The 14,702-nt window shown below is 38.7% G+C and overlaps 1 protein-coding gene and 1 long non-coding RNA gene across 4 annotated transcripts in view; both read right to left on the bottom strand.

Annotated features, from left to right (window-relative positions):
- The window catches only part of ogdha (oxoglutarate dehydrogenase a), a 70,193-nt gene that overhangs the window by 7,256 nt on the left and 48,235 nt on the right, over window positions 1-14,702 (bottom strand). For all 3 annotated transcript variants that reach the window (XM_082187729.1, XM_082187727.1, XM_082187728.1), the window contains 8 exons: window positions 12,146-12,292; window positions 11,924-12,014; window positions 11,653-11,832; window positions 4,457-4,585; window positions 4,193-4,372; window positions 3,949-4,101; window positions 3,764-3,866; window positions 3,255-3,383 (listed from right to left, as the gene is read on the bottom strand). In XM_082187729.1, coding sequence (XP_082043855.1) covers window positions 3,255-3,383; window positions 3,764-3,866; window positions 3,949-4,101; window positions 4,193-4,372; window positions 4,457-4,585; window positions 11,653-11,832; window positions 11,924-12,014; window positions 12,146-12,292 — 1,112 coding nt within the window. The remainder of the gene's footprint in view (window positions 1-3,254; window positions 3,384-3,763; window positions 3,867-3,948; window positions 4,102-4,192; window positions 4,373-4,456; window positions 4,586-11,652; window positions 11,833-11,923; window positions 12,015-12,145; window positions 12,293-14,702) is intronic.
- LOC309512304 lies at window positions 8,298-11,646 on the bottom strand. Its single transcript, XR_014210953.1, has 2 exons — window positions 11,387-11,646; window positions 8,298-11,254 (listed from the first exon to the last, which is right to left on the bottom strand). It is a non-coding gene; the product is annotated as an uncharacterized lncRNA (long non-coding RNA).

Raw genomic sequence — 14,702 nt, 5'->3', positions numbered from 1 at the left:
ATTCTTTGATAACGTTGGTTAAAAATAAATAAATACAACTGATCATTGTTAGCTCAACACATTATTAAATGTTGAAACTAACATTTACTGAGATTAATCAATGCTTTAGAAGTATTTTATGTAAGGGATAATGTACATCGAGCCGGTTGTTATCTCAGAATAAACCCCCAACAGGGTGATGAGGACCCCGACGTGAAGCGGAGGGATCTTGCATCAGCCTGAAGGGGGTTTATTCTGAGATAACAACAGGCTGGATGTACATTATCCCGCTTATTACACGGCTACTTGCTACATAAGTAAATAATTAGACACGAAATATTGATGTGAGTTGAAATATTTTATTAGGTCTTTAAACGCAAAGCTTCCACGAAAAGAGCAGTTGCTAGCGCGGCAAGTTCAAACTAGACAGACATTTAAGAGATACGGTATACCACTTATAACGCAACATTTCGCCACATAAATAATTATGGAGATATTGATTTCAGATTAAACTGTTTGTATCTTATAATCCAACAGTGTACAAAACAATAGTCACAAAATTGCTGCAGCTGCGCTTGTATGAAACGAGAGCGAGGCATAATTAAATAACTGTACACAAAATATTGATTTGACTGAGTTTCAATATTTTATTAGCTCACCAATTGCAAAACTTCAACGAAGAAATGTAGTGCTACTGACTTCAGTAACCCGGATGAGCCTGTGTTATCTGTTTTCAGCGGTTGTTATCTGGGAATAACATATCGCTGGATGGTGTGATTGACCAATCAGAATCAAGTATTCCAAAAATACAACTGATTGTTAGCTCAATATATTATTAAATGTTGAAACTAACATTAACTGAGATCAATCAATGCTTTAGTAGTATTTTATTGTTAGTTAATGTTAACTAATAAATTAACTAATGTTAACTAATGGAGCCTTAATGTAAAGTGTTACATTTTCAATCAATATCTAGGGCATGTTGTAGTCCAGATTAAAAAGTAAAAATGTTTAATTTGGAAAATAAATGGCCTATTAAGTCTTTAAGTGTTTAAGTTTTTGGCATGGTGATGGACACCATTGCGAATACAAACATCTAAATGACTGAAATAGAAAGGCTCTGTCCCAAATGGCACACTAAGCTCTCGCAGTCTTCCTACGAGTCCGCACTTTCGTGACGTAACACCAATTTGACTGTCAGGAAGAATTCTGCTGCGGAGTTTGCATCAGTGCAGGCTCGGCAAAAGTGCGCATCAAGGGCGCATACCAACCACAAAGCGAGCACCCTTCTGAGACCTAAAATGATAAAATGGGACAGCCATGGACTTAACGGACACCAGGGTTGCCGCACACTTTTTAAAGTCAAATTTAAGGCTTTTTAAGAACTTTTTATAGTTCTTACATAAGGGGTGTGCAATATTGACAAAAATATATCTTGATATTTTCAAAGTTTTCTTGATAATAATTAGATGATATTTTACTGTTTGTGTTTTTGTACTGGTATCATGGCTGGTTTAGGCCTGTTGTTGACAGCAGACTCACGAAGATATGCATATTTTTCATATTCTATGCGGTGGTCAGTTCAAAGCAGTGACAAATATATATTTTTATTAAGGGACAATATTTGCCACCTTAAATTGATTTCCAGGGGCATTTTAACCCCCTAGATTTTTTTTCCAAAACTTATTAGGAGGTATGAATCACCTTTATGTCAAATTCTAACATTTAAGTTAAATTCTATTAGAATAATAAAACAGTCCAACTGTTACCAGTCAAATTATCAAATCATTAAATCATTAAACTAAAATCCATCCTTGCAGTACAGAGGTGACACAGAAGCAGCATCAGAACTGGCATCAATATATTTACACTCCATTTACAATTGCATAAATAAAGCTATGAGATTGTGTTTTTTTTATTATTATTCAATATTTAAATATGAAATGATTTCTAATTTTAACATTTTAATTAAAGGGTACTTTAAATATGAAACTAAAACCGCCAGTAGGTGGTGGCAAGTGTCTTAATAAGTGAGTTGAAGGAGTCATTCATTCAACCGATTTGTTCAAAGCAAACGGCTGATTCATTCAGGAAAGAAGCAACTGACTCTTCAATTTCAGTCAAAAAAATTATCGCTGTCTGTTGCATGGAGACTCTGCTAGTTTCATTTTGAAATTCTCGTTGGCGAAGTAAATGGAAAACAAACAATATTGAAAATATTGTGTCTAAATAGTAACTCACAATGTTAACTTATTGTTAATTTAACTGTTGTATAAAATAAGTATCACATTTGCAATTGTGCACGGGACAACAGCACTCTTGCTCATCTGATATTGTAATACAACATGTGATAATATGATATAAATATAAGACAAAAACACATTTGGGGACATACCAATAACTCCACACATCAAACCGTGAAAGCACGAGAGACAAATGCGATGTCAGCTCGTATTGCCTCGTACATAGTTAAAACAATGATTACAATATCATCATAGACAATATATATAATCGCACACCCCTACGCACACATAAAGAATTAATTTAAAATTGAACATTACCCATTTTCTACTCCTCCTCTCCACCTTTTGCGTACAGGAGACAGATGTATATGCTGCAGCGAATGACGCGAATTGTCAAGTGAACAAGCAAATCCACAAAAATAGAATAATAAAAAAGAATACGTAAGCTAATTAGATAGTTTTTATTTGGAAAGCATTTAGATACGTCTAAGTCAAAGAGTCATCTAAAATTTAAGACTTTTCATAAGTTAAAATAAGACTTAAGACTTTTTATGGCCTTAAATTTGAATAATCTAATTTAAGACTTTAAGGATCCGCGGGGACCCTGGGACACACGCACGTGGCAGCCATAGTAAGTCCACAAGACCGAAAGTGTGTATGAAGTGTGCCATTTGGGTCAGGGCCAAAGTAGCAGGACTGCTTTGTTTACGGGGTTACAGAGGTAATGGCTGCATTTCTGCTGTTCCTTAAGCGCCATCTGCTGTCAGAGAGTGAAAGTGCATTTTCATTCAGTGTGTCTCCTCCACTCGTTCCACCATGCTGCTCATGCATGTTGAGCTTGTTTACATCAGTGGCATGCCTATTTTTTGACGCAGCATACAAGCAGTATTGTACATTTTAAGCGGTTGATGGAAAAGTATTCTTAAAATCCATTCTAAAAATCTGAATAATTCTTCATGGTATTTTAAAGTGCCCACGATAACAATACCGCATGTTCATTATTGAGATATATCATATTTCCGTATGTCTAACCTCCATGAATTGTAAAATCCTCTACGGGTACTGATGACGCCACTTGTCCAATGTTGGTAAGTTCCTCCTCTGGCAGACCGGTGGACGGGTAGCTCATACTCTTGGGCTGGCCATCCAGAGTAAAAAAACCTGCACACCAAACACAATGAATATGCTCTTATATCCACATGAAGCAGCAACAAAATGCTTTTTTTTTTTGACTATCAACAAAGTCTAGTACATATTGCAACTCATTCTGAACCGCCCACTTCCAGATGGTGACAGGAAGATGCAACCAAAGATAAATGTGTAAAGATATTATTTCCTTTTTTTTAAGGTTTAATAAATCACTTAAGGTCGAGATAAAATGGAAATTCAAACTTATTTTGTAAATTCATGTTATAAATCTTATTGTGAAGGAATCATCTCTGTATGTTTTATTTACTTTAATATTTTTACCTTGATTTCATAATTCAAGGATGCGATTCTTTTTAATTCTTTTTAATTCAAAAACATATGTTCATACACACCTGGCCAGGGGGAGTCCAGCCAGTGCTTGATGTGGAGGATCTTCTCATCCTTTGAGCGAGCATGAGCTTCCTCACAAATTTTGTCGTACTTGGCAATCTCTTCCTATGGACAGAGATGAGAAAAACTTTATATAGACCTCTGAAGATACTGGGCAGCTACTTGGATCTGGGCAGGACTGACTGACCTCATACTCTTGTCGTGAGACGGCACCTTCAGCAATGAGCTTCTCAGCATATTTCTGAAGAACTCCTTTCTGCTTCTTGATCTGTTTGTACATCAGTGGCTGGGTGAACATCGGCTCATCCATCTCGTTGTGGCCCATACGGCGATAACATACCTAATGGAAAGAAGTAATTTACCTTACTGACGTCACAAACTCCCAAAACATGACAATAAATTATAAAAGTGTATAAAAGACACTCTCTCACCAGATCCACCACCACATCTTTGTGGAAGGTGGCTCTCCACTCTGCAGCCACATCGCACACGTACATCACAGCTTCAGGATCGTCTGCGTTGACGTGGAATATGGGGGCATTGACCACACGGGCAACATCAGTGGGATATGGCGAGGAACGCGCCATACGAGGATCTGTGGTGAAACCAATCTGAGAAAGAGAAGCAGAGGTGTGTTAAGAGGATATTTGGTGGGGGATGTTACATCAAGCGTGGAATTGTTTGTGCACAAATACCTGGTTGTTGACAACCACATGTACAGTGCCATGTGTGGTGTAGGAGGGCAGATCGCTCAGATGGAAGGTTTCATAGACAATGCCCTGACCTGCGAATGCAGCGTCACCATGGATGTGAATGGACATCACCTAAAACAAAAACACAGCAGATGGTTCGATCTGAGCTCATCATAACTGATCCATTTACAATACATCCTAAAAGTACTAAGGATGTTCAGATATTAAAATTCTCATTGCTACAGAATTAGCCCTATTTATTGGTTATGACCAATAAATGGACAGTTGTCTAAACTATTTTGTTTAAATAAATAAAAAATAAAATACTAAAATCAATCGTTTAAGATCTACAGATGAATTTGGGCATTAAGGGCCAATCCCAATTCACCCCTTGGCCCTACCCCTCCGTTTTGCGTGTGCACGTGAAGGGGTAGGGCTGTCTCAATTCTCTTTTGGTTGGAGGGGTAGGGGTAAGGGGAAGGGCCAGATAGCCCTTGAAACGAAGATTTCAATACAAAAAATAGCTATAACTCACGCAAGACTACAGCTGACGACGGCATCTTGGAAGTTTGTGATAAACATTGGCGCATCTCCTGTGACGTAGGCGCTAGCGACGATGTATAATGACATGTAACGGTGTTGTAGTGGTGTCCCATTTCTTAGGGGAATATTTTCACCCCTACGCCTTGACACTCTGTTTCAAGGGGCAAGGGTTAGGGGTAGGCGAAGAGTTAGGGGTAGGCGAAGGGGTTAGGGTTAGGGTTATGGATATTAATGTTTGCTTAAATTTACAGTGATATTAAATGATCAAGTCAAGTCAAGCTTTATTGTCATTCTTCCGTATACATGTATACAGCTGAAAGAAATTTTGTTTCGTACAGACCGAGGTGCATAACCAATACAAGAATAAACAACAACAGATCACAACATCCGACAATAGACAGTACAACACAGCCCTCAACCATTCACATGATACGCACAATACAATACATAGTGTTGGAAACTTTTTCCTTCTTCAAAGCAGACCAGGAGACGTTGGGATCGCGTTCAAACAGAAGTTATTCTTTATTGAGAACTTCGCTGTACGTGGCTGCAGTCATCCAACAATCTAAATCTAATACAGTATGCATTGTAGTCATAGGCGTCGATTTCGGGGGGGGACGCGTACCCACCAGATTTCGTCATGTCATTTTGTACCCACCACTTTTAACTTCTGTCCATAATTATTTGACTTTTGGTTCGGTTTTTTGACCGTTTTCAGTGGTTATGAGGAGCAATATGAGAGAGATATTTGGTATTGTCTCACCCAACAAAAATCTATTATAATATAAATTTTATTTTTCGTTTTCGCATTTATGAGGGGAAAAACAACGTGTCTCGGTTACGCACGTGAGCGCTCTGAAAGCGGCACTAAAAGACTGCTTTAAAACTTTCACAGAGACCATAAATGAATCGAAACTCAGCGTATAAGGTAGCCTACTTGCAGAAGCAGAAGAGTGGGTCATATGTCTAATGCTTTTTGAAAACTTAAGGCTTTCTTCTTCATAAAACGAGTCGGACATCACATTTTTGTATACATTTTTATTTATTTACATTAGTAAGCTACAGCAGGCACGGCCAGGATTCCAGTTTTGGATGGGCCAGACCAATTGTGGGTGGGCCTTAAATTAAAAACGTTATCCAATCACTATTTAACCTAATCTTTCTGGGTTGGAAAATATGTGACGTCATTATGTTTTTTAATTTAATCAATGTTGATTATGAAAGTGAACATGCAGCATGATAAAGATATGATGCATCATGAGATGCGCAATATGTCTGGAGACATGGAGTGGGTAAAACATGATTTTGACCACTTCATTAAGTTTTGTTTTGTAGAAAGACTCTTTTTAAAAGATTTTCGTTTTGTATAAATTGTATCTTAATTTTTATCAATGTTTTATCAACCAATTGCCTGTATTTAATAAATAAGAAGCAAATATATAGCAGACAATGTAATAAGGCGCCGGCACAATCACTTGCATTGCACGTGAACTGGAGGGCGCCGAAACTCAGCTTGTGCCTCACAGATTTGAGAAAAATAGGCTATCTATTATAGAAAGCTTGAAATGTCTACTTTTAAACGAAAATATTCAAAACCAAAAGAAATAGGCTACTCTCTGATTATGTAATCCGAAATGTGCATTTCTCTCTGGCGTTCATGGCGAGTCCGCATCGTCAACTTCATCTTTGCAGTGACACAGAAAACACCAGTTTATTAATAAACAACTCAATGTCTCCTTGAATTTAGACACATTCATAATCATTACTTTTACCGGTTCTTTGTAGCAAGCTTTATGCGTGCGGTCGTGTGCTTGAGTGTGGCTATATTAAGTAAACGCTCATTATCCTGTAGGCTATACAAGTAATTAAATTAATATAAAGGGGCGATTTGTCCACTAATGGCTTAAATGAACAACTACTAGTCGACTAGAAAAAAAAAAACTTTAGTCGGAGGCAGCCCTTATTCCACATATTTTCGAACCTGCAGGCCATTCTGGGTTGAGCGAGCGACCCTGAGCGGAATGAGCGAGCGGAGCGGAATATTCAGAAATGCGCACAAGCTCTGATCGGAACAAACCCGAACCACTGTCTGCTGAACTTGCGCAGAAACATCAAAATATAACCAGCTTTTTAAAATGTTTTTTAAAACTAAACATTTAGACTATTTTAGCACAAATTATGAGCTTATTGACGATTTTTTATAATTCTTGACAAAATTAGAATAACCTATAGTAAAAAACATTTTTTTTTTTTTTTTTGGGGGGGCCTGTTGAAAAGTGGGGCCGTGCCTGAGCTACAGGACATCGTCTTTCAAAACATGACCTGCGCGAAAGAGAAAAAAATGAATGCGTCATTGTACCAAGCACTTCTGAAAATGCACTTCCGAATGGGTCTCTGTCCCCAGCACATTTCAAACCAAACTGACGCCCATGATTGTAGTTATATACATTCCAAGGGGGAGGTATTACATAGAGGCGGAGACTCTGAACAAAGCATGCAAATGAAGTAGGAACACACCCTGCTCTGAGAGTGCTACCAGTCCAATTGAATCAGCGTAACTATTCAAATGCTGATACTGGCCAGGAACTCCGGTTCCAAGAGCCATCCCAGAGCCATTAAAGACAAAAGGTGAAAGTCAGCTAATCCAATCAACCTAACGATTCTTGGGCTCCGAAAGCCATTTGCAGAACAAAAGGTGAGAGTCTCAGTGAAAACAGGAATTGCAACTTTGTTGAGCAGAATCATTCGTGTGATATCATCATCTTAACCTTAAAAGCTAAATACAATATTCTTTACCGTGATGTTATGTATGGAAGCATATTTGAAATAGATTCTTAAAATTTGTTATCCTTCAATAGCAACAGTAAACAATACACAGTAAACAGTAAAATAGTGCAAAAAAAAAAAGTGCAATAGCCAGTAAATAGTGCAATGTAACCAGAGCAGAAGCCAATAAAGTGTCGGTTAGGGTGGTCCTTATCAAGTCCAATTTTTATTTTTTTTGCAAAATGTTAGTGTCTTAACCTCTTAAACTGTTCCTTTTAACTTAGAAATATGCAAAAATGTTGACAAAAAAAATGATATTTAGAGGTAGCTCAATCATGTGGAAGATTGCCTATGTTAAGCTGTGTGGCGTTATTGTGATATGCAAGTAATATTAAAAGTTGCTGCAAATGAACTACATTTTATTGAAATCAGAGCAACACTGACATGACAACAATGACATCAATCTCAAAAAAAGCACAACATTTTCAACAATCCCTCATTTCTGATGCTCAGCAGCCAGTGTTGACTTTTTGCAGTCTGGATAGATCCGTCGGTGATCTTCCACCACATGAAGGAGAAACTGCAATTGTTCTTCAGAGTGTGTGAGATAGCCATTGTATTCTTGAATCAGAGCCACTCCTCTCTCGGCGTGATCATTGACTACTTTCATTGCATGTATGGTTGCCTGTGCCTCCTGATAATCTGCTTGATTCAGCCAAAATTCCGGGTCAATTTCAAGGAACGTAATGTAATTTAAGCCAAAAATTTTGCTCTAAACCCAAACAATAACCAAGGTGATCATCAATAGAAATATGTATTGATTCCACCAGGAAAGGTAAATCTGCTAAACCGGGTCATGGATGGATTAATTTGGATTTAGTTTCTACAATAAGTAAACTGAGATATGTATCTAAAATACATATTTAGGAATATATGGTGCATTAGATGCTTTTATGGAGATTTTTTTGGGAATTTTACTAGCCAGGTACAATACCAATTCAAATGATCTGTTTTTACGAAAATCATCAAAATCTCAGAAAGTTTAAAGCTATTGAGCTACCAGTAATTATTATGTTACTGCCATAAAAATTGACATGCTGTATTTTCTTATATAAAGGAACAATTTAAAGGGTTAAGAGCATGACAATGGGAAACTTTAAAAATAAGGACCACCCTAGTGTCGGTGCACAATTGTGCATTTTAATGCCCATTGTCCATTTAAAGTGACGGCACACAGTCATTTGTGTGTTCTTAAGTCCTTTGTCATTGGGGGGCAAACGAATTATGGGGATGAAAGTTGGATGGCACCAAGGTATTCAGGGCTCTAACAGCTTGGGGGAAAAAGCTATTACAGAACCTTGCAGTGTGGGTCCTGATGCTGCATAACCTCCTGCCTGATGGTAAAGGGACACAAACACTGTGTGAGGGGTGGGAGGGGTCCTTTACAAAGGCAGAGGCTCTGCGCACACAGCGTGTCCGGAAGATGTTTTGGATGGGTGGGAGGGAGACCCCTATGATCTTTTCAGCTGACCTCACTATGCGCTACAGCAGAGGTCTTCAATCCTGCTCCTGGAGAGCCACTGTCCTGCAGAGTTTAGTTCCAACCTGCTTCAGCACACCTGCCTTTGAATACTCAAGCGATTCTGAAGTGCTTGATGAGCTGATTCAGGCGTGTTTGATAGGGTTGGAACTAAACTTTGCAGGACAATGGCTCTCCAGGAGCAGGATTGAAGACCTCTGCGCTACAGGGACTTGCGTTCGAGTGCTTTGCAATTCCCAAACCACACAGTGATGCAAGCTGGTCAGGATGCTCTCCACAGTTCCTCTGTAGAAGGTGGTGAGGATGGATGGCGGGAGCCTGGCTTTTTTCAGTCTTCGCAGGAAGTACATTACAGAGCTGGTGTTGATGGACCAGGTGAGGTCGTCAAAAATGTGCACACCAAGGAACTTTGTACTTCTGACTCTCTCCACCTCAGAACCACTGATGACGTGGCCGGTGGTCGGCTTGCCTTCTGCGGAAGTCACTAACCATCTCCTTTGTTTTATCTACATTAAGAGATAAATTGTTGTGGCACCAGCTTAACAGTTGTTCCACCTCCTCTCTGTATCCTGCTTTGTTGTTGTCGCTGATGAGGCACACTACAGTTGTATAATCCGCAAACTTAATAAGGTTGGATTCAGACTTGGTAGTGCAGTCGTGGGTGAGCAACATGAACAGCAGTGGGCTGAGCACACATCCTTGGGGGGCACCTGTGCTCAGAGTGATGGCACCTGAAGTTCTGCTGCCGATGCGCCCTGACTGTAGTCTCTCTGTCAGGAAGTCCAGAATCCAGTTGCAGGTTGGGGTGCTGTGGTCCAGCAGTGAGAGTTTCCTTACTAGCTGCTGGGGGATGATAGTATTGAATGTGGAGCTGAAATCAATGAACAGCATTCTGACGTATGTGTCCTTAGTGTCCAGATGTGATAAGGCAGAGTGCAGGGTGTGGGAGATGGCATCGTCAGTAGAGCGATTGGGACGGTATGCAAACTACAGGGGGTCCAGTGCTACAGGGCGGTAGTCATTGAGACATGTCACTGCTGACTTCTTCAGCACTGGAATGATGGTGGTCTTTTTGAAGCTCGCAGGGACCACAGCCTGACTCAGGGAGCTGTTATAGATGTCTGTAAGGACACCTGCTAGCTGGTCATGACAGTCCCTGAGCACTCTCCCTGGTATATTGTCTGGACCTGCAGCTTTGCATGGGTCGACTCTGGATAATGTCCTCCTCACGTCAGCTAGGTCATGCAGCGCCAGCTCTTCAGGGGTGGGTGTGGACTTGTATGCCTGCATGTTACATGTTCAGGGCTTCAAACTTGTCAATAGCTTGTCAGGAAGGTGGGCGTCATTGTTGTTGGCCTGTGTTGTAACTTTGTAGTCTGTTGCCACATGCGTCTGGGGTCCTTGGCGTCACAGAAGTGGTTGTGTATCTTCTGTGCATACATGCGTTTTGCTTTCCTGATGGCCTTGGAGAGCTGAGCCCTTGATGATTTGAGGAGCCCTCAATCTCCTGACCTGAAGGCAGCATCTCTTGCCCTAAGTAGGGCACGAATCTCAGCTGTCAGCCACTGCTTCTGATTATTAGTGTTTTTCAAGATTAACTTTTAATGAGCACTTTTACTTACTTTTTTTAACTTTCACTTTAACTTTACTTTTAATAAGCTATATGCTTATTTAGACAACCTGCTTTATTAATTGAACTCTAAAAAATATGTATGAACACAAATTTCTACACAAGGACGTTGGGTCAATGGTATTGGGTCGTTTATGAAAAAACGATATCGGTGCATCGCAATCTGTCAGTAAAGTCCGAAGCGAGACGCAAAGCCTGTAGCAACGCGTTATGGCTGTCTGACGGGAGATAATGTAAAAATAAACAGGAATTTTCCAACTTTTGAACAATTCATAACTGTTTTGTACACATTGTCATATTAGCCACCCCACTCCCCCCGCAGCTCGATGGTGTTTTAAGCCCCCAATGGCTCCTTAGAGGCAGCTAACCCTACCCTCAACCTTAAACCTACCCATCCCCTCGCTGCCTGGAAGGTGCCGTTGGGGGCTTAAAACACCAACCACCCCCCCCGCACATGCCGGTTGAACATCAAATCAGCATATTAGAATGTTTTCTGAAGGATTGAGTAATGGATCTTGAAAATTAAAAAACAAAACATTTTAAAAAGTTATTTTAATTTGTAATAATATTTTACAATAATACCGTTTTACTGTATTTTTTTATTAAATAAATGCAGCCTTCGGGTGCATAAGAGAATAATTTTACCTACCCCAAACTTTTGAATGGTAAAGTATATGACCGCATTGTCACAGCACTAGATTGATGCAGTTTACATCTCACCCGATTGCCATCTGTGTCTCCACAGTAGAACTGATCTGCCTTAGTCTTGCCCTGCACCACTGGGTTCACCGCTTCTAAATGGGAAGGGTTGGCAACCAATGACAAGGTAATATTCCTGTCAGTCACACGATTTATCCTCCTGTGGTACATGCCCAAGTGGTACTTGACATCTCCTGAACCCTGTTACAGGTACCAACACAATCATCAGAACAAACATACTATAAGTTCATGAGATTCCAACAAAGTGTATATAGACAAAAATGTCACTGACCTCATCAGCAGCTTCCAATTTAGAGTCAAACTGACAGAAAATCTGCTCCAGTTCCTTACGGATTACATTGGCAAGCACATTCAGACGTCCTCTACAGTGACAGAGTGACAGACAGAAAGAGAGTTTGTAATTGATTCCATAAATCACCAGAACAGCATGTAGTCACTGTAATATCAGTTGTTTTCCATTTCCCCCTCTATAAATTAGCATCTCCTCTTCTACCTGTGAGGCATTCCCATGATGACAGCATCTACTCCATTCTTGCTGGATTTATCAATGATGGTTTTGAGCGCAGGGATCAGACTCTCACAGCCCTCCAGCCCAAAGCGCTTCTCAGATGACCATTTCCTCTGCAGGAACTCCTCAAACCTGCAGAAATCAGTATGTGTAATATATTACAGAGTTGCAATAAACATCAAATATGGGTTTAAACAACATCTTTTTAAGGGCACCATGAAATCAAAATTGTGCCCTTGTATTCTTTAATCAATATCATTTCCCCTCCCTCTTGCATCATAATTGCAGTAGTAGCTACATAGTAGGTCTGGAAATGTCTGAAATAATATATGATCACCAAAATTATTTTATATGACAAAAAAAAAAAAAAACAGTTCAAACTTATATATTTTTTAATCCATTTTAATTACATAAAAAAAAATTTTAAAAATTTTTTTGTAAAACTAGAATGTATTTTTTAAATGTGGTCGGCATTTGGTGGGCCGCATGAGGCTTGAGAACCACTGGTCCATTAGCAGCTACACAACTACCACTTTGGACGCTTAAAAAAAAAAAAAAAAAAAACTTTCATAAAAGAGATCATAAAACTAATCCATATAAATCGAACGGTTTAATCCAAATTGTCTGAAGAGACAAGTCGCGTTATATGATGAACAGATTGAATTTAGGCTTTTATTTATGGAGCTTATAATATGACAAAATGATTTGAATTTGAATTGTGTAAATTTGAATTATTTGCAAGTGTAATCTAACTAAATTGAATTTTAGGTGGTAGTTTAAATAGTTCTGAATTTGATTTGTTTTAAACGAATGTTGAACGTTTGAAATTTAACAAATTGAAATGTTTTTATGGCTGAATTTTATAGACATGTATTTTCAAACAGCTAGTTTTTTTGTTCTGAATTCGTATAGTGCAAATATTCAGTTTAAAAAAATACAGATTCAAGTTTTCAAGATGAAGAAATTCGGAACTTCAAATTCAGTTTTCTAAAATTCAAGTTCAAAAATTCAGATCTTACAGAAAGTAGGTCACAGGTCATCCACAGGGAAGAGTAAAGGATCTCAGATAAGTCGAACAGAGCATTTTGGCTGCACTAGTTTTCTGCCGCAAACGCGGTGGTGGTTCAAGAGAATCCGTGTATCTTTCGTTCAGTCGTTTTTTTATTTAATATTAAGAGTAGAAAAATGAGAAAACAGCTTGAGTATTAGATTTCTTCTAATATTCTAGTAATAATAGTCCGCTGCAGCAGTTGCACGGAGCTTACAAAACGCGTGTATTGCAACTATAGGCTACATTTAATTTTCTCATCAAACAACTAGACTAACGAATGGCTCGGCACAACAGAAGAGCTTAGACAGGGCTTTTTCTCTGTGTAGACCAGCAGTTGGTCTGAATTTGCCTATTTTCTCGACTGTATAGGCTAAGTCACGTTTTATCATGAAATACGCTCTGATTTATTCCAAAGTGACTCAGGCATATATAATGCATTTAATGTTAAATAATCTAAATGTTGACTTTCAAAAGTAGGCGCGCCAAGAAGGCTATTCTCTGTATTTTGGTTCATTTTTGGTGAGCGCCAGAAAGATCTAAAGAGACCGAGACGCGCTAAAGCAGCGCATCATGTTGTTTTATTTATTTTTCAATGGCATGATATTTTGTAGTCATTTTGAATGTACACAAATAAAAATATACATTTTACTGTTTCGGATGATGTCATTATCTGTATGACTATAAATAACAGAGTATTAAGTTATTTCCCAGCAGTGGAACAAATCCAAGTGATGGCGCTCGCGCATCGCGCTCTCACACAACATAGCCTAGTATCAGTTCTGGCGTTGCTTCATATCGCAGACTGTTCATTATCAAAATGAAACACAGTCAACCAAACATATAAAAAGTTATTCTGCATAATTTAATTGGTCTGTTGTACAATATGAAGGGCAAGCTGTGCCGCACACAGTCCTACTTGTTATTCCAAACATTTCCCTTGCTGTAAAGACTCTGATTTAGCCTATACGTGTATTTTGGGACTCGACTGAAGTATGACGCCTTTTTATTTGTATTATAATATAATATATTAAAATACATAATCTTCTGAGTTTTATGATGTAGGCCTTGTATGTTTTATTAAAATTTATTATAATTTACATCTCAAAAGGATGCGCTTTGTGCATTCTCTGACATTATATTTATTTATTTAATTAATATTGAGTATCAATTGATGTTAAACAAAACGGTGTGTTATTTTCTCTGGCAACTAAACTTTCAAAAAAAAACCTTCCAAAAAAAAACTTCCAAAGCAAAGCCATTGTGCGTTCTCTCCGCGCTCCGCAGCTTTTCCACACAGATTTTGAGAACTGGCCAGCAAAAAAAAATAGGCCAAAGAAGTAGACTAACGGCTAGTGTCCGGGAAATGCAAGGTACGTTCATATTTATAAATAAACATAACTGATTTTGTCTACACCTAAATACATTTCCTAATAATAACAGTGATTAAGCCCAAATGTGGGTGGGGGTAATGAACACAATATGTTTTTTTTT

The sequence above is a fragment of the Leuciscus leuciscus genome (assembly GCF_965113295.1).
Source record: "Leuciscus leuciscus genome assembly, chromosome: 13".
Taxonomy (NCBI): domain Eukaryota; kingdom Metazoa; phylum Chordata; class Actinopteri; order Cypriniformes; family Leuciscidae; genus Leuciscus; species Leuciscus leuciscus.
The sequence above is the reverse complement of the archived record's forward strand: the minus strand, read 5'-3'. Positions and strand labels throughout refer to the sequence as shown.